Source organism: Dipodomys merriami, unplaced genomic scaffold (genome assembly GCF_024711535.1).
Source record: "Dipodomys merriami isolate MVZ:Mamm:240054 unplaced genomic scaffold, mDipMer1.0.p SCAF_22, whole genome shotgun sequence".
Lineage (NCBI taxonomy): Eukaryota > Metazoa > Chordata > Mammalia > Rodentia > Heteromyidae > Dipodomys > Dipodomys merriami.
The window spans coordinates 2,000,029-2,019,464 of record NW_027203604.1 but is presented as its reverse complement, the minus strand read 5'-3'; the positions used below and the strand labels follow the sequence as shown (position 1 = coordinate 2,019,464).

At 35.4% G+C, this 19,436-nt stretch overlaps 1 protein-coding gene across 12 annotated transcripts in view; it reads right to left on the bottom strand.

The window, feature by feature from the left end:
- Mpdz (multiple PDZ domain crumbs cell polarity complex component) overlaps window positions 1–19,436 on the bottom strand; it is a 164,170-nt gene that overhangs the window by 37,539 nt on the left and 107,195 nt on the right. For 6 of the 12 annotated variants that reach the window (XM_070033165.1, XM_070033168.1, XM_070033170.1 and 3 more), the window contains 6 exons: window positions 18,073–18,165; window positions 12,021–12,198; window positions 10,704–10,814; window positions 7,272–7,370; window positions 3,922–4,102; window positions 1,984–2,180 (listed from right to left, as the gene is read on the bottom strand). In XM_070033165.1, coding sequence (XP_069889266.1) covers window positions 1,984–2,180; window positions 3,922–4,102; window positions 7,272–7,370; window positions 10,704–10,814; window positions 12,021–12,198; window positions 18,073–18,165 — 859 coding nt within the window. The remainder of the gene's footprint in view (window positions 1–1,983; window positions 2,181–3,921; window positions 4,103–7,271; window positions 7,371–10,703; window positions 10,815–12,020; window positions 12,199–18,072; window positions 18,166–19,436) is intronic. The other 6 variants (XM_070033169.1, XM_070033172.1, XM_070033176.1 and 3 more) reach the window with 2 other exon arrangements.

Sequence of the window (19,436 nt, the reverse complement as noted above, 5' to 3'; positions counted from 1 at the left end):
AGGTTCCTCAAAAGACTCTAGAGATCCCCTATGACCCAGCAATCCCACTTTTGGGCATTTACCCAAACAATCACAAACAAGGCCATACTAAAGCTACCAGTACAACTATGTTTATGGTAGCATTATTCACCATAGCTAAGATATGGAACCAACACAGTTGGTTCAGGAGATTGATACATATATCATATATATGATATATATCACATATATACATATATACATGTATATATACATATATACACATATACATACATATGTGTGTATGTGTGTGTGTATATATATATATACATATATATATATATATATATATATGAATTCTATGCCTCCATCAGAAAGAATGACATCATCCCATTTGTTAGGAAATGGAAAGACTTGGAAAAAATTATATTAAGTGAAGTAAGCCAGACCCAAAGAAACATAGGTCCCATGGTTTCCCTTATTTGCAATAACATATACTAGTTATTGCAAGGACAAGCAGAAAAGGTCAAAAACTAAATACATATGACCATATAAGATGATGCTAAAGGAAATGAACCCTAAGATAGCGACATAAGAAGTTTTATCTTTGTTGCTGTTGTTTTTAATGTACTTATAATGTTCTGTGTGATTTTTTTTGTTTCTTTTGTATGTTCTTCCTCCATGGTATAATCCCTGTTTTCACTGTATGTGATTCCGTTGCCCTGCATCTTGTATATACATTTTTATAATTTGGGGAGAGGAAAGGAAATAACAAAATGCTGAAACAAGGATACAGGTTGACCCATTGTAATAATGAGACGTACAAGACACTATGTTGAAAGCAAACTTTACAACTTGGGGAAAGGCAGGAGTTGGGGAAGGAAGGGACTGTACTTTGCTCATGTAACTTTAACACCTTTGTACAGTATCTTTACAATAAAAATATATATTAAAAAGAAGACATGAACAGCATGGTCAAACAACTTGACCTAATAAATAATTACAGAGTAATTCATACAAAAAAAGAATCATTTGGTGAGCTGAAATTCTTCATTTATCATCTTAAAAAAATATACATTTATTTATCTTTAGACTCTTGAATTTTTCTCCCTAGAATATAAACACAACTTTTTTCTTGTCTTTTCTTTTTTGGTACTGTGGATCAAACCCAGGACTTTGTACCAGCTAGGCAAGTGCTTTGCCTCTGAGCTGCATCCCATCCTAAATGCAACTTTTGAGTTAACATAGAAAAGGCTGAGCACAGTGGCACAGACTTATAATCCCAGTTATATAGGAAGTTTAGTAGGGTGACTGTTTTTCTAGTTGATTCATATGAAGGTCTCCTATTAGGGTTCCATAGTAGTTTCTGATATTTTCTCTCTATACACACATGTACATATATATACATATACACGTATATAAGTATTTTTGAGTCTCATCTTTTTAACCAGAGCTAACTTTATATATATGTGTGTGTGTTTAAAGTTATATATTTAAACAAATATTCATATATAAGTATATGTATGAATAGATATATTTATATATATAAGCATAGCTCTTGGAAAAATGATGAGAATCAAAAAAATTACTGAAACAGAAAAGGGCTAGGGCTATGGCTTATGTGGTAGAGTGCCTAGCAAGCAGGAGGACTTGAGTTTAAAACCCGCATTCCATCAGGGGCAAAAAAAAGAAAAGAAAAAGAAGGAAGGTGAGGACTTCATAAAAAAAAATAACAAATAGAACAGGGCTGGGGCTGGGGCTCATGTGGTAGAGTGCTTTATATTACTGTCTTAGCGCAAATGTTTCTGTTGCTACATAGTCTTAACTTAATGGAAATTAATGGTAACATAGACTCTACTTTGTAGACATTTGGCTGATAGCCAAATCTGCTGCAGTGAATCTGTTTTATAAAGCAAGTGATAGTTTCTCAGTCACCATATGAAATCTCGTTGATTTTTTTGGGAAACAGAGATTCTAACGCCTTGATACAGCAAAAGGAAATTCAAATTATCCACAAAAACTCACCTCCAGAAGCTCATCTGCAACCTGCAATCGTCCGTCTCTCCCTGCTGCTCCATTTGGGTCAATCCCCACAATAAAAACACTCATTCTGGTTCGATCTTTATTTCCAGCAAGACTTAAACCCAAACCGCTACGACCTTTTTCCAGTTCAATCATATGGAGCTCTCCTGCTAGGGTTCCATAACGCTCTCTGATAGTCTCTATACATAACAAATGGCAACATACTTAAAGTTAATTCACAAACAAATGCTTTACAATGGAAAGTTATTTAGTTTTAACTCCAAAGGATATTATTTGTTCCAAAATGACTTTGGGCAATTAAAAGCCAGTAGTACAGACTGGTTTCTTGGGGTAATCAAATGTTAAGGAATTTCTTTGTACTAGTAGTATAGAAACCTTATTGGCAGTGGAGCCCTGCCAATCAATCACCCCATCTTGTCAGATTAGTAGTATTTGTTATGAGCCACTTAGTGTGGCTTGATAACAGAAAACTGAAACATTCTGGCTCACAGTTTTCTTTCAGCACACTCTGGCATTTTGATTAGATAGAAATAAACTCTAATGCTACTGATAACACTCTGAGAAAACTATAACCCTGATAAATCATCTTTAACAATTGCTATAAAACTAACAGCCTACATTCTACATTGAGAGTTTTACATACATCACTAAATAAACATTACTGGCTGACTCCTAGATCTAAGAATACAACTTTCAGACAATGGTGCTTTCAAAACATTTTTTTTTTCTGGTCCCTGAGTTTGCACTCTGGTCCTGGGTGTTGTCTCTGTGCTCGTTTTGCTCAAAGCTAGTGTTCTACCACTTGAGCCACAGTGCCATGTCTACCTTTTTCTATGATTAATTGGAGATCAGAGTCTCACAGACTTTCTTGCTGGGGCTGGCTTCAAACTGTGATCCTCAGATTTCAGTCCCCTGAGTAGCTAGGATTACAGGTATGAGCCACTGGCACCTAGCTAACAATGTATATTGTAGCTTTCTTAAAGGAAATAGTTATTTTTTTATGATGAAACTTTCTTTGTGTGTGCCAGTATTGGCCTTGAACTCAGATCAAGGGTGCTGTTCCTGAGCTGCTTTTGCTTAAGGCTAGTTTTCTACCACTTGAGCCACAGCTCCACTTCTGACTTTTTTGATAGTTTAGAGATAAGAGTCTTACTGCCCAGTTAGGCTTTGAACCTTGATCTCAGTTCTCAGTCTCCTGAGTAGTTAGGATTACAGGCATGAGCCACTGGTACACAGCTATGATGAAACTTTTTAACCCCATGATATTTGTAAGTCTTGGGTACATATTTAACATTTACCTATAAAATGCCCTATTTCCTTAGAAAACAGACACCTCATGGATCCTAACACAGGTTGCCTTTGAATAATTCCTGTGCATTAGGCATTATGCCTAGCATACTTCTCCTAACCTCAGACATCATTTAATTTAATGTCAACAAGTTGAAGAAAGAACTGTATTTTAAAAAGAGAGATAACCACAGGGTTAAAACTTAGAAGCAGGTAAACAACTAGCTAAATGTCTAAAAGTTTTTATCTCAATAATTATGCTAGGTTGCCATCCTAGTACAAGAAATACCAGAAGTTCAACATGTAACATCCATAGTCTCCACATGTTACAGTGAGGAGACTGAGGCCTAGAAAAGGGCAATGCTTAAAAGGAGGCAGGGTCTGATCCAACACCAGATTCTGGATAATTTTTATATGAAAGGCAAAGCAGCATTAATAGGAAAACATAATTAAAGAAAGGAAGGACATGATTTCACGTCTCAAGAATGTTCATTACATCCAAGGAAAAGAAACAGCACTTTGTTCCACATAGAATTTCAGTTTGAATTACTGGAGCTGAAACACTTATTCACACAAGGCACAGGCCTTGAGAATAACTCGTATAAGTAAAGGCATCCCAAAAAGACAACGTACTCCAGCTGTAACCAAACTCATCCTCCTGGTCCACATCTTCTGAGACTGTGGTTGCAGCTGACTGTGTGTGATCACTGTCCATTTCTGCCAATGCTGAAGGAGATGGTGAAGGCCTACCACACAATGGAGCTTGCTCTGGCTCTGGCTCTTGCTCTGGCTCTGGCTCTAACTGACTGGGTGCCTGTAGAAACAAGAAGAAAGCCAGTGGGTATGTGCACTCTAAGGAAAAAAAAAAACTTTAAGAGAAGAAGTTAAAAATATGTCAAACCAAAATTAGCTTTTTAAAAAAACCTATCAAATCATACAAAAGGATTCAGGTAAAGTTTAAATACACAAAATGGTATCAGAGTACAATTTATTAAATGGTTATAAGTGGTTATAAACTTTTCTATTATAAGCCAATGAATAATTCGATTTGAAGACTTAAAGAATCCAAGATAGAAAATTGTACAAATTTCCTCTGTTGGATAAAAGATTTCCTTCAAAAGTTATAAATACGCAAAGATGTATGTAAGATTTTAAGGGTTTAGAAAAGCGTGCCAATAAACAAAACTGAAAAAGTTGTCTTAGAGTTTTTTAGTAAAGTTAAGCATAAGGAATTTTTTTATTATTACCTGAATCCTCTCTCCAAATGACTCTCAATAAATCCACACAATAATAGCATTACCCATGCTTGTCTGCCAAGGGAGCTGACTATTAGCACAGAGCACACAAACTCATCTGAGGACTATGATTTTAAGGATAAAACCTTTTGCTTGCCAAAGTAGCTCACAAGATGAGTGAAAAAAAAAATCCATGGGAAGATATTTCATACAAAATTAAAACATGATTGTGACTTAAGAACTTTGGTCTTTTAAAAGAAAAATATAGGTACATATTTTGTATCATTTCAGTTCTTGTATGAAATATTATATGTTAGGAATGTTGAGATTAAAAGGTCCTTAAGTTCATTTCACTCATTTTGCAGATAAATAAGCTTTCTCAACTCCAGGCCACAAGTGAAAGATTCTGTTCAAAGTCACACAGTTGTAGTCGGTTTCTTTCTGCTTAATTCTTCTTCCAATGCACTTTGCATTACACCACACTGTCTCTTCCAATTTCCATAGTAAGACAGTAGCTGACCCAAGGTTGGGACACCCAGTGAAACGGTGAGCTTTGGTATGAAATATAGACTTGAGGGTCTCATGAATTAAGTCTACATTTTTTTTTTACTCTATTTTATTTTATTTTCCTGAAACTAAGACTCAGACTCAGTATCTGACGTTTTTGTTCATTGGCTGGTACTCTACCACCTGAACCATACCTCCAACACCCTTGAACATTTTTCCTTTATAAAAATTTCTCTCAAATAACTTGAGTTTTTATGGGTACTCCCAGAAATATTTATGATTTAATTTTAAAAACTTCTAATAAGAAAACATTAAACTATAGTCATGCTTGCAAATTAGAAATATTAGCAATATTGCAAATTAGGAATTATTAACTGCTGTCAAAAATCAGAATACCAAAAATACATACTTAACATTAAAACTACACAGTATCGCCTGTGATTTTTCTTTGGTGATTTTAAAAGTACACTTTCTTCTGTAAAAGCAAAGGACTGGTTGATTGAGGTTTAAGGACCTTTGAATTTAGGTTACAGAATCTGCTGTACAAAATTGTCCTTATACATCATTGGCCAAGCAGATAAGAGTTGCTAGTTCAAATGAAATCTGTGATCTTCCTAAATGCTGTGCCAAATCTTCTCAAATTAATAATGTACAAAAATAAAAATGCTTCACTTGATCCTATCTATACTCAGAAATCACATTAAAGAGAAAGGAGCTATATATTTTAGAATTTTTCTGGCTTAAAAAATACGTTATGAGGCTGGAAGGTGGCTCAGTGGTAGAGTGTTTGCCTCGCATTCATAAGGCCCTGGGTTCGATTCCTTGGCACCACATAAGCAGAAAAAACTGGAAGTGGCGCTGTGGCTCAAGTGGTAGAGCACTAGCCTTGAGCTGAATTGTTCAAAGACAGTGCCCAGACCCAGAGTTCAAGCCCCATGACCGACTAAAAAATAAAAATAAAAATAAATACATTATGCAACAGAAAGTGTATTTAGCAGGCATGGGGCAAAAAATCTAATTTAAATATCTCATAATTTAACAAATCCATGGGTACACATTCCATGGATCTTGCTACATAATATTTTAGTCTGTTGTTTTACTTAAGAACAAAGAAACAAAACTGCTTACATAAAAACTGTCCAGGATTACAGACAGATGTTTACATCATGAATAAAACTAAAATTGTACTCTAACTGGTTCATCAAAACTAGCTTGAAGGATAACTAGGTCTTTTGTTTTACTGTCCCTGACATCTTCATTTTACTAAGATCACAGGGCTAGCTTGTTAATGACAATGGGGATTAATTAAAATATAGGTCTTTAGCAATGCTCATTTAGCCTATTTTTGGCAAAATGCAAAGTGCACTTGCAATCACTTCATGCCATGTATGTACACACAAAGGATAACATACATGTACCATAAAACACACATGAAAATTTCATTTAGGCAAACCTTAAATGGTGTGGGAGCAAAAGGGTTAGTTGGGGAACAATGGAAGATAAATGTACTGGAATTCTGTAATCCCTACGGTAATAGAAAAACATATTCCTTCAGATACGGCATTATTATTATCCATATTACAATCACATGAAAACCTGAATATTCATAAAATGCTCCTAAAAGAAATATCTGGTAACTTTCCTTCTTTCCATGACCAAATTATAGTAAGTTCTTATTTTGTTTCAATCTCAGTTTTAGAATTAATATGAGACTATTCAAAATAGATTTATGAGTACTGAAACAGTTGATTAATTCAGGAGTTTATTTGAGCAAAGTATATGAATATTTACAAGACTCCTGCATGTACATATACATAATTATTTACACTGTGATTAACTTATGGGAGAACTTTTGTAACCTTCTTGTAGAAAAGTCTGAAAATGTTTAAGCCAATACAATGTTTGAAGGAAATTAGTATGAAAGTAGTTTAGCTGTATGGCAACTAAACAAAAAGGTAAGTAACACAAATGTAAAAGCAGGGAAGACACTGGACTTATGATGAGTCTCTTCTTCAGAAGGGCAATTTAATTTCAGCTATAAAAATATCCTCTGTTAGGAATATATGGTTATGAAGGCACTGGCATGCCTTTTCCAAACACACAGTTGTTTGTTTTTATGTTTTGTTTTGTTCTGGCCAAACTCGGTAAACAGAAAACAAAGGCTGGGACAAAGGCACAGCAGTAACAAAGAACAAAACATCTGAACAGGCAATGGTGGTAAAACAACAGACATCATCCAACCTTGTCAGCGGTGAACTGGAGAGAGTCAGCAAATGGGTTAGTGCTGCTGAAGTTGTACTTAGGGTAAAGGTTGTGCGGCAAGGTAGGCAAAGGGGATTTCTAAAAGGAAACACAAGAGGTGCTGATCGCAGGAGAAATGAATTTCAAACAACTCAACTTTTAGAATAAACCTACTTATTCAGAACTCCAGGGTCTGTATCTAATCATTCATGGCATTTTCTTAAATACTGATATGCTTTGTATCTAATGGCTTGAGTCTAATCAGTCTCCAAACTACAAAGAGGCCTGACTGTCAAACTAACCCCAAATTTCCTTATTTTCCTTAAATGGCTTCACTGTCATAGATGGACATACATACATTTTATGTTTATGCTGCATGGTATCAGAAAACATGCTTTAAAACAAAAAAATCTAAGTCTTTTTTAAATTTACACTTAAAAGTTAATGATAGTTTTCAATAGTCTATCTGTTTCAACATACAAATCAAACATTTATCTGCCTGTCTGAGTAACCTGTAGTGTTCCTTGATCTTGTTTCCCACTAAGGAAAAGTTTCATACTCTGACAGATATTAAGACTGATTTGGAGTAGTGCTATTTTAAAATTTAAAGACATGAAGAAATGAACTACCATACAATGGCATTTTGTATTTCTGTGCTTTATTTTGCAGAGTTAGGATTATGGAGATAAATATTTTTAAAACTTGTATAAAGTTTCCCACATTATTAGAAAATTGATGGGCTTTAAGTACTATTTGAAATCCTGCTGTACAGAGTGTCCTACAGCCTCTGTGGCTTGCCTACATTGTGTCCTCAGCCAGGACTGTTAGGAGTTAGATATACACATTAAGGATAGAATGGTGCCTGCCAGACAGAATTTAGCATTTTCATGGTTCAAAAGAAGTGAAAAGTAATTTCCTCTGTACAATAAATTCTTTTTCTTTCTTTTTATGCCTGCTACCTTTTTTTCTTTTATTGACTATATGTTTCAAGGAAAATTGCAGACATTTAAAATTCATTTTGGCTCCAATTAAATGTTGGTATTATTTTTCTGAACAAAAACGTCCCACTGGCAGACTTAGGATGTACAGAGGTAGTCACATGATACCACCCCCCATAGAGGGGGTGGTATTACCCTTTCAATTTGCTCTCCCTGAAATGTTTTTCCTACAGAGGCAAGATGGAGGAAAGATACAGCACAATGACATTTCTGTTCATCTCAACTTTTTCTCCCTGCTTTTCAGAGGAAAATGTCAACCCCTCCTTTACTAAAAAGGCGATCACAGACTCCAAGGAACATCATCACATATTAAAATTGAACTAACGACTGGGCAAGAATGAGAAAAGATGCTAGGCAAAATAATTCAATGATCTGGAGGGCGGGGATTACGTCTAATCTTCATCCATAGTTATTTTTAGTTTTCAAGTGCCCTCTCTGGAGGAAAAAAAGAAAATAAAACTCTGACAGCAAGAAACAGTTTCAACAGAACTCTAGTTTCTTGATTTTGCAGTTGTTGTTGTACTTTTGCAGATCTTACAGAATTAGAATGTGGTGCTGAGAGCAGAGTGAAAGGTTCAGCCTGCGCATAGCAGATGAAATGGTAGATCTCTATATTATTAGGGAAAGATCAAGAGAAAGTTTTTTTTTTTTTTGCTGAAAAGAATCAATGTTTAGTCTCAAAGCCTGATGAGAGAAGTAAGATTATTAATTAAGGGTGGTCTACTGGGACTACTCTTCAGACAAACAAGAGAGTCTCGGATGTTCAAATTCTAGTTCAAACTCTTAGCAACTTAAAGTCAATTGCTTGTCACCTACATATATTTCCAGGAAGCTTTAACCTCCATCCTCAAATAAAACAGTTACCACTGGGACTTGTGACTTTATTTCTTCACTTTTTTTTTTTAGATTACTAGAGATATTTCCACAGAAAAGTAACTAGAAAGGAAGTATATCATATATTAAGTATAAAATGAACTCCAATTTCCCAAAGCAAAATGTGTACTACTTGACTAAACACGTCATAAGAAAGATTTATCCAGAAATAACTGCTATCCAATTAGGTCTCATTACACCTCAGATAATAAAATGTGAATATTTTCCAGGTGTCTGAAACAGTATTATTCCATGTCATTACAAAATATAACTGGCATTGAATAAAATGTTTGTAGTTTATGTTTTTAAAGAAATATTAAGAATCACTGTTCAGCAGTTTAGAATTTCATTGTCCTAAATAATATGAGTTAGAAATTAGGACGAAAAAGGAATAAAATAGCCAGTCACTAATAATATCATGCCATGTCTATGTTTAACACAACACATGGAAACAAATGTAAAAAGATTTGTACTTACTTAAACAAACTTAACAGAATTTATAAAGATGCAGCATGATGTAGCCCTACCATGTGGCAGATTTTCTATCTGATTGGATAATTATTACCTAACAATAAATATCTAAATGATTAAAAACTGCAAATATGATGATCACTTCATATATTAGGAACTACTAAATCCCTTCCTGAACTCAGATCACAGTTACACACCTGTTTTAACAACAAAAGGAAGTCTCAGTAAGATGAATCTGGCTGCTTTCTACTTCACACCATAGAAAATGGATGCTACTTCTTCTGATCCCATAAACAAAACTGTTTGCTCTCTTCTTTCTATCATTTGTATGTGAATATCTTAAATTTTTAATCTTTCAAGTTAAAATTCAATGCACTTTATATTCAAAATCACATACATAAAAATCAAGTTTCAAGTTTTAGGTATGTTGACATATGTTGACATTTTTCTTCCCAAATGCTGAAATTATAAGCATATAGCTTCTAAAATACTTTTTAAAGTTATTTTATCTGTGATGACTGAAGGTAAAGTCGGTGCTAGATTTCTGTCTACTAGGAGTTGTACTGTGATGAGCTATGCAGTAATCATGCTGGGAAACAGCAATTATAAAATCACTTGTAAATAAACAAAATCCACCTTATGGAAACCTAATATTCAGTCAGTGGGATACACAAATGCCTCAAAGATCAGATTATGGGACTACATAAACTCAAAGAAAATATCATTTTTCTTCCTTCTAAGGGATTCCACTATAGGATCAGGAGCTATTCATCTGAATAGCAAACTGAGTCCTTTCATCAACTTCAATAACTTGTGAATATAATGAATACTAGGAATTAACTACCTAGACACCTATGGCCACCCATAAATTCTACTTTTATGTGTTTTCAACAGACTTCAACTCTTTATTAATAGGGTGGTAGGAGTTTATAAAATACCTAAATGTTGGGGGAAAAACAGCAAAAGAAACTTATCATTAACTGTTCCAAGAATCACCATCTGTTCATACAGACAACTTGGCCCTTGCTTCATTAGACTCCAAGTTGAGTACTGTTTAGATACGCCTACCTTGCCCTTTGTGTTTGCTTACCCTTGGTCTGTTTATAATGCTCTGTACCATAAAGACTACAGGGCTGCCTGCTTTCCGAATGGCTTCCACAGCTTGCTCGTGGCTTGCATCTCTGAGGTCCATTCCATCCACCTGCAATGGAAGGCCTTATCTTAACATTTAAAGAAGCTTTAGAACGAAGAATAATTTGTGGTTCAGGAGTTTTGGATCCTAGAAATTCTGCTTCAAAAATAGATAATTAAGAATAATTATGAGGGTGAAAACTTTTAATCTGTCTATCCAATGGATAGTCTGTTACTTTGGACACTGATTTCTGTCCCTGGTAATCAACTGGAATAACAACTGACTGGAACAAGGCCTCTGTTTCTGCTTCACTTTTCACTGTTCAGTTGTTCTTTTTCATTAATAAATCAGAATCATTAAAGAGAATATCTAAAGGAACTTCTTAGCTGCACTGTTGTTATGCAAGGCTCTGTGTTTTCTCATTATATAATGATTTGGAAAATAGCTGGGTTATTTGTTTGTTGTATATTTTCTCTCTGTACAAGAAATCCTGAACTTAAAAACAAAAAAAAAATGTGATATCCAAGAAAATCAGATAGGGATTAGGTTAGTTTTGCAAAGGAATTTTGCAATAGACAGTAGCTCAAAGCCAAGAAATAGTGCTCATTTGTTAGTAATTCTTAAATAAATATACTGAAAATGAAAGTTATTTTGTAACTTTCTATTGAACAGGGCTTGCTTGGATGATGATCAGCTCAGTTTAGACACTATATACATGATTACACACACACACACACACACACACACACACACACTCACACACACACACACACACACACACACACACACACACACACACACACACACACACACACACACAGTTTAAAGGGTCAAATGCTAACCCTACTAGGAAACTGGAATTTCTTATTCCTTTGTCATTTTTAATTACCAAGTAAGCTTAGAGTGTACATAATTTTAGGAAACAAAATAAATCAGTGCATCTTGTCAAAGAACACCATTACTGCGAAAAGAATTATATGCATTTAGTTGAGAACTTCCCTCTGTACCCTAATAGGATAGCAAACAATACTTTTTCAGTATATACTAAGAATGGCTTCTAACTCTTTAATAAAACTAAAGTCAGTATTCATGTCTAGTCCATTATTGGAAAAGTTTACAAGAACATCTTTGCTCAAGTTCAATGAACATAAATCCAGAACAGAATAATTTGTTGATCTCTATTTACTTAATTTACACACATTTTCAAAAAGTCTCAGTTGGCTTCATCAAAAAGGTGAGAGGTGAAGAAAGCTCAGAAAGCTCACTGGTGGTTACCTCTACTATTCTGTCTCCAGGTTTCAAGGTTCCATTTTTGCCAGCTGGACTATCCTCAAGAACATGTTTGATGAAAATGCCTCTCATAACTTCTCCATTGCTTAGACGACTCCCCATACCTCGTCCACCAACAATGCTGATACCCAAGGACTTGCTTGGTTCTCTCCAAAGTTCAACCCTATAAATAATAAAATTTTAAACTCTCAGAAGAAAACACAAAAGAAAAGCACTGAAAGAAAAAAAAAATAGACACTCGGCTTTATCAAATGAAAACCTTTCATATATCATGCTCAACCCAGTAAAACCAAAACCCACAGGAGGAAAATGATATTTGGTAATCAAATACCTGATAAGGGATTAAAACAGTTTAAAATAATGATAATAAATATTTTAAACACAATGGCATTTGAGTAGTAAAAGATATCTTAAAATACTAATTATGTATTTTGTAGGATCCAATGAATATGCATACATTTGTGAAACTGATTTGTTATAATACTGGACTCACTTTCCAAGCTAAGGCACAGACCAATGCAAAAGTATCATTTTTTTTAGTAACTCTAATACTACAGACTCCAAGTAATCAGGAAATTCAGCTACCACTGAACAGATGGTAGCTTCTAAGCTTAGCAGCCAAATCCAGGGAAAGAACACTCCTGCACACACTGTGTCAGAGCTTGTCTCTGGAGGAGTCTTTCTTGCCAAAGCAGACCTGGTCATTAACAGTCAGGGCATGAAGATAGTGGCTGACAAAATCCTACACAATCTGATTCTTCCAAAACCTCCTTCAACATCCTAAGCTGTGCTTTGTCCACTCTAGGTACCACATCATCTTCTTACAGCTCCTTATCAATCTCATACACTCCACATTAGAGAGTTCGCCAATTCCTATCTGCTTCCTTGCCTTGAATGCACTCCTTCTACCCACAAAATAAACAGATGAGGTGACATACAAAAGCTAAGAGTTAAGGATGGATTTAAAGCACATATCTTGTAATATGATTTGCAGTGAGGTATTTGGCCAAGATGAAGAAGTAGCTTAGAAGGGGGGGGCGGGGCTAGGGTGGAAATCAAGCAAACAGAGCAAAGCTCTGTTTTGTGGCAGAAGATATTGTGGTGCTCCCAGAGAATAGAAAAGGCTAAAGCAAGGATTCCTGCAGCATAAGTTCCAGAAAGGAAGGCTGGGATTAAAGGTTTTCATAAACAAGAAGGACGATAGGGAACTATTTGAATTATACACTTATCCTTTGGTTACCACTTTTTTTTTTCTGAACTGAAAATCTATAATCCTAGAAATCTTACCTATGTAATTTGAAAGACCCTTACAATGGTCCTTGATCTTACAAATCTTTGTGAATGAAGTAGTTACAATTCTATTTACCAGATCTCTCACTCTAGGAACTCTGTGAAAGAATTTCTGTTTCTTAAAGCAGTTCCTAAAGTAAACTGATAAAGTACAGAAGACATTTTAGCATTGTATGTACATATTTTAAAATTTAAATGCATAGGCAGGACTCTAAGTCATCTCTCTGAAGAAGAAAAAAAAACGAGAAAAAATAAAAGAAAATGTTTCTGGGGCAACTTGTGGTTAGTTTAAATTAGAAATAGATCATATGGCTTCTGAAATAATGCAAAAATAACAAATAGCAGCAAAAATTTACAAAGGGGTTTTCATAGTTCATTCTTATTCTTCAAGTTACATATGTGTGCATTTCTTTCTCACCACTACCCTACATAGCAGATACTGTTTACTAATTCCATTTCATGTTATATATTTATTTATTGCCAGTCATGGGACTTGAAGTCAGGACCAGGGCACAGTCCCTGAGCCTCTTTGTGCTCAAGGCTAGCACTGTAACAGTTAAGCCACAAGCCACTTCTGTCCTTTTCTCAGTATTTTGTTGAAGAGAAGAGTCTCACAAACCTTCCTGTCTGGGTTGGCTTTGAACCATGATACTCAGATTTTGGTCTCCTGAATAACTAAGATTATAGTAATGAGCCACCAGTGCCTGGCTTACTAATTCCATTTAAAAAGGAATGCAAGAATCGCAGGTTAAGTAATATGGGGATAATAGATACAACTATATAATCTTGTGTGCTTGGCAAAAGTTAAATATACTGCATCAAAACTTTTGACCTTTAACACATAGAGAAGACAAAGACAGAACTGCCAAAATGCACAGTGTTCATAAGCCTGGTTCATTTTTCAGCAGACACAGCATGGTAAATATCCCTGGGAATGAAACATGTTATAGAACATGCTCAGGTCAGTTTGTTCTGCCTGTCAAGTTAGCTGAGTTTTCAATTCAAACTCTGTTCTTCTGCTACTTAAGCAGGTAACATCAAGCAACTTACTAAATCTCTCTGTCTTACTTTTCTCAGTTGTGAAATGAAGGCTCTACATTGTTGAGCCATTGTGTATTACATTAGCTAAAACATATTAAATGTTAAAAGTTTTGACATATAACAAGTAATCAATAATTCTCTGATGATGACAGTGATGGTGATAGCGATTTCTGCAGTAATAGGAGAAAATACCAAGTTAATTCACATGACCAATGAGCAAGTATGTATCCCACCAACCCATCAATCTTTTCATAATTACTAAGACAAGGTGTCATTTTCCAACCATTGACAAAATACTCTTTTAAAAAAAAACAATTATGTGACTTGTTAGGGTGCAAGGGAAAAGGAACTCATATACTGGAAATAGAAATTTGAATTAGTATAGCCATCTTCAAGAGAATTTTGACAACTTATTTTTTGTACCAAAACAAGGGATTGAACTCAGAGTCTGGGCTCTGTCCCTGAGCTTTTGTATTCAAGGTTAGTGCTCCACTACTTGAGCTACAGCTCCTCTTCCAGCTTTTCGGGTAACTAACTGGAGATAAGAGTCTAATAGACTTTCTTTCCCAGGTTGCCTTCAAACCAAAATTCTCAGGTCTCAGCTTCCTGAGACCCTCATCTAGTATTACAGGCATGAGCCACCAGGGTCTGGCTAAGTTCTAATGGGAAAAAAAAGAATATATATATATATATATATTTGGGTTGGCAATTTCACTTCTGGATATAGAATTAAGATAAATTTACATACATAAGAATAAAGTAATAGACATTATCACTACTCAGAATTCTAATAGCAATAAAAACCATTATTCTAGCTACTTCAGAAGGCTAAGAAATGAGGATGGCAGTTCCAATCCAGCCCAGACAGAAAAGTCTGTGAGACTCTTGTCCCCAATAAACTACTCAGAAAAAAGCCAAAATGGTTCTGTGGCTCAAATGATAGAGTGCTAGCCTTGAGCAAAAGAAGCTCAGGGACAGTGACCAGGCCCTGAATTTAAGTGTCACAACTGGCAAAAACAAAAAGAAAAAGCTAGGAAATGATATGTATGTATGATACCAAATCTACAAAAGAACATCACATCACATTCAAAATAGACAATCCATTTATATGGGGCTTGAATTTAGCCTCACACTTGTTACTGGGCTGTGATCTATCTCCAGTCGGGTTTTTCTTGCTGACTGTAGAGATAAGGCCTAGGGGATTTTCTGCCTTGGCAGGCTTTGGATTGTGATCCTCCCGATCTCAGCTTCCTGAAGAGCTAGAATTATAAGCATAAGCCACAGGTGCCTAGCTTATTTTACAATTGTAAAACTAATGATTTGTTAAAAAGTATTCCTTTTCCTACAACACAGTAAATAGTGTCATGACCGGATGTCCCATCCCATCATAACTCCAGGGATATGGAGCATGTCCCTGTTTGCTAAAAATGCTGATTATTCTGGTCAATTTCCTTTTTATAACCTATATACTTTCCCCCCAAAGTAACTAAATGCTTCTATCTATCAGTAAACATAGACTATCTTGTCTAAAAGGATTTACCAAAACTTCAAACACTTTTCTATGCAGAAGGGAGTTTTCATTTTCAGAGTTAATGTGATGATCAAAGCTGAGGAAAAAAATATAAAAAAATTTCTAGTCCTTAAATTATGTTCTTTCTCGCAAGAAAATTTTTATCGTTTCTGTGCTCAACAACTTCTTACTTAGTAACTAGTCATCAATATTATGTCATTACTGACTAGGTCAAGACTGTCTGTAATATGAAGTCTGTTATTAAACCAGTTTACAAATGTTGCTGAAACCTAGCAAAAGATTAGGCAAATTAGGCAAAGTCAGAACTGGGTTTCAAATACAATTTTCATTCACTCTAGTCATTTTGTATATTGCCTTCTTAAAAGTATTTTTCCTTTCATTGTTATTAAAATTAGGACAACTTATCTTCCCTCCCCCCTAGGGTGTTATTGTTTTCCAGCAAAATTCAAGTTTATCTATAATATTAACCTACTACAGAATAATATCATTGACATTATTTTTACTTCTATCTACAAATAAATAAGACACCACCTTATAAATTTTTTTTGCCATAGATCTAGCACTTCTATATTCTTTGCCCAATGTTGGAAGTACTGTAGAGAGACAGCACTGAATTTGTTTTTGAAGCAAGCCAAATGTCTATTGAAGAAATTTAAATTAAAAACCTATTTTGGTCAAGCACTGGTGGCTCACACCTGTAATATTAACTACTTAGAAGGCTGAGATCTGAGGATTGTGGTTCAAAGCCAAACAGTGCAAAGTCTGTGCGACTCTATCATTTCAACTATCAAAAAGCCAAAAGTGGAGCTGTGCCTCAAGAGGTAAATCAGCCTTAAGCAAAAAAGTTAAGGGACAGTGCCTAGGCCCTGAGATCCCCAGGATAGACGTGAGAGCGCGTGTGTGTGGGTACGCACGCGTGCACACACACACACACACACACACACACACACACACACACATGAATGTGTGGAAATGCTGTTTCTTTGACATATTTTGAAAATATGATGGATGTATTTAAGTTTACTTGTGAATAGAGAAAATCATCACATCCTATTCCATCCCTGGAGCATTTTTTATTCTTTTTTTTTTATTGTGAAAATACCGTACAGAGGGGTTACAATTACATGGGCAAGACAATGAGTACATTTCTTACCAAGCATTGTAGCCTCCTCCTTTGTTTCCCCTTCCCATCCCTTCCCATCCTCCCCCCACCCACCTGCATTTTTTATTCTTATATAACAAATATTAAAGCTTATGAAGTACAAGACACTGTGGTAACAGTTAATTTCAGATCTGTTTGGAGAGAATGTCCAATACTTACTACATTTTTAATTAATTCAAAATGCTTTATATTATTCTTTGTTTCATGTGTCTCTCAATCTTGCATAGCCAAGTACATTATTACTTCCCTGTTATCCAGAAAAATCATCAAATTCCTATCTGAGTCTACATCAGGACTTAACAAATGGGACTCAAGTTGATTTTATTCAGCACAAATATATTCACATGCTTTGTGATGCACAGTTATATATTAGACAATAGAAAAGTAAAGTCATCTTTTCCGCTATATGTGAAACATAGTAGTATAATGTGCTTTTAGCTTAACTCTGTGAAAACAAAACTGCTTACATAATCATTTAGAATATCTTTTTCAATATCTGATTTCTACAAATACAAGAGAAAACTAATACTCTTTAGAGAGTTCTAGGCATTGGTGGCCCACACCTGTAATTCTAGCTACTCAAGAGGCTAAGAAACCACCACAGACAGAAAAGTTCATGAAACTTTTATTTCTAATTAACCACGAAAAAGCTGGAAGTGGAGCTGTGGCTCAATTATAAGAGCACCAATCTTCAGCAAAATAGCTCAGGGACAGTGGGTAGGCCCTGAATTCAAGCTTTAGGATGGGCATGCGAACATGTGTGTACACATACACACCTTTACAAAGTATTACTAGCTACTTTGGCTCTACTGTATTCCAGATTCTTAAATATATGTTAGTTTTCACCCTGTTAAATACACATTATTTTCTCTATGTACACATGAAGAAGTGGAAGGTTAGGAATATCAAACAACTTGTCATGTCACAAGGAGCAAGCTATAGCATTTGAAATGACACCTCTGCCTTAAACATATCTATCCACTTTGTGAGTAGAAGACAGAAATATCTCTTACCGCCTGGGCTGATTCCAATTGCTATAGGCTGCATTCTGAAGTTCACTTTCTTCTCCTTCTCCTTCTTCCCGTTCTGGTAATTCTGGAATGTCTCTGGTTAAAGGGTTAAACAATGAGTATCCCATGCAATACTGTTTCATAGGTACTTAATGTGATTGGTTAGGCTAAACATGTAGAACATTTTTTTTTACAGTTACCAACAAAGATTTTTTTTTTTTTTGGGTCCAGTCGTGGGGCCTGAACTCTGGGCCTGGGCGCTGTCCCTCAGCTCTTCAGCTCAAGGCTAGCACTCTACCACTTGAGCCACAGCGCCACTTCCGGCTTTTTTCTTATGTGGTGCTGAGGAATTGAACCCAGGGCCTCAGGCATGCAAGGCAAGCGCTCTACCACTGAGCCACCACCAACGAAGATTTTTATTCAAGCTTACAGTAGAAAGTAATTTTAGTAAAAAGAAGTACTGGATAAGCAGCAACATAGTTAACTCAAGAGTATTAAAACAGGAATTCTTTGATTCCCTTAAGTGATGGTCTTTGCAAAATGGATCTTAAAGAAATCTTTTACTAACCAATTTCATAAACTAAATCTAACTATGACCAGTAATTTTATTTCACTGTGGGTTTTTTGGGAAAATGTATGCTAATTTAAGGCCAAATGTGTTTCCATTCTTCTCCCCTTCCCTGACATTCCACTCGCCCTGCTGTTACCCCTCCCTTCTGCCCCACAATGGAAGAATTTCTGAATCCAAGCCCTTTTCTGTTTAGTGGGTCTTGAAGGGATGTAGTCACAGTGATATATATTACAGACTTGGCAAGGCCTAAAGAGGAGCTTGGTATAAGAGTTTTTCTTCATGAAGATCTTAACTCTGGGGTTATTCCCACACTTTTCTTCCAATGTAACAGCTATGCCACCCTATTTTCCTCTGCTGAAAAACAGAAGGAATTTCAAAAGAGACCAGTATGCTATACTTAGTTGTTACAGGGTTTATAAACACAATGTGAACCTCAGGCTTTTGGTTTATTCTAAATGTGAAATTCTCAAAATTAAAACTCCTTTCCCATGAAAGAAACCAGTCCTGAAACTAAAAGAGGAAGAGAGAGACTATTTACAAGCACTTAAATTTCATTACGTAGAAGAGCAACAAGACAAAAAGGCAAGAAGAGATACTAAATGATTTCCTGGAAAAAAATGAAAGAAAAGAATGTGAAGAAGCTAATAAAAGCTGGAATTTTAAGGGAAAACGATTCAACAAATACTTCCTGAATTCCTACCATGCACCAAAAGCTAGCAGGACTATATTGGTTATAAGCATGCACATTTTTCTCTGCTCTGAAAGAATTTATCATCAAGTATGCCAGGAATTTAGC